At 57.9% G+C, this 665-nt stretch overlaps 1 protein-coding gene across 1 annotated transcript; it reads right to left on the bottom strand.

Moving 5' to 3' along the window:
• Positions 1-5: 5 nt before the first annotated feature.
• Positions 6-658, bottom strand: LOC109221849 (the record flags this gene model as incomplete). The annotated part of the gene is made up of 2 exons (XM_019386285.1): positions 540-658; positions 6-451 (listed from the first exon to the last, which is right to left on the bottom strand). A coding segment is annotated over exon 2 (426 nt), but the record flags the coding sequence as incomplete, so codon positions are not given.
• Positions 659-665: the final 7 nt, after the last annotated feature.

Below are 665 nucleotides of genomic sequence, written 5' to 3'. Positions count from 1 at the left end.
TTGGCGGAGGGTACCCCATCAAAAAAGGTCTCGAAGCTACCTCCCATCATCGGGATGTCGTCCGGCAGCTGCCCCCAAGTCGAGGAAGACGGGGGGGACGTAACCGGGTGATCGGTCCCCGGGGACGCCCGCGCAGGGGCCGAGGGTCCACTAGCATCCTCAACCCTCACGTCCTCGGGAGGAGCCTCAGCTGGATCGACCACCGGCTCAGGGTCCGGTCGAATGGATCGATGGCGGACGAGCTCCGGCTGCTCCTCATCGTCATCCTCTTTGTCGTCCTCCTCCTCGGAGGACAAGACGATTTGGCTTTTTAGTTTGCGGGCGGCCCTTTTTGTCCGCTTAATCTTCCTTTGGGGCTCGTCCGTACCGGACTCCCCGGGCCTTTTATTTTCTCCCGGAACCGGAAGGGGGCATAGTATTGAAGACCTCATCTCCGCGTCCTTGGGCAAGCCTGCAAAACACGAGGGTTACGATGCATTCCCGATATACAAGAAAAAATGCGTTAACTTGGTGCGCTACCGGTCAAAAAGAAGGCTTACCATGGTTTTTCGCCTCCCACCGACCTTTGGAGATTTCCTTCCAGTTTCGCTCCGAATATGGCCGCTGGGCCACTATCTTGTTTACCCAGCCGGCCAGATCCTTGATGGCAGCTGGAGTTTGGGTCA

This window comes from Nicotiana attenuata, unplaced genomic scaffold (genome assembly GCF_001879085.1).
Source record: "Nicotiana attenuata strain UT unplaced genomic scaffold, NIATTr2, whole genome shotgun sequence".
Taxonomy (NCBI): domain Eukaryota; kingdom Viridiplantae; phylum Streptophyta; class Magnoliopsida; order Solanales; family Solanaceae; genus Nicotiana; species Nicotiana attenuata.
Note: the sequence above shows the minus strand (reverse complement) of the source record. Positions and strands in the feature narration are given on the sequence as shown.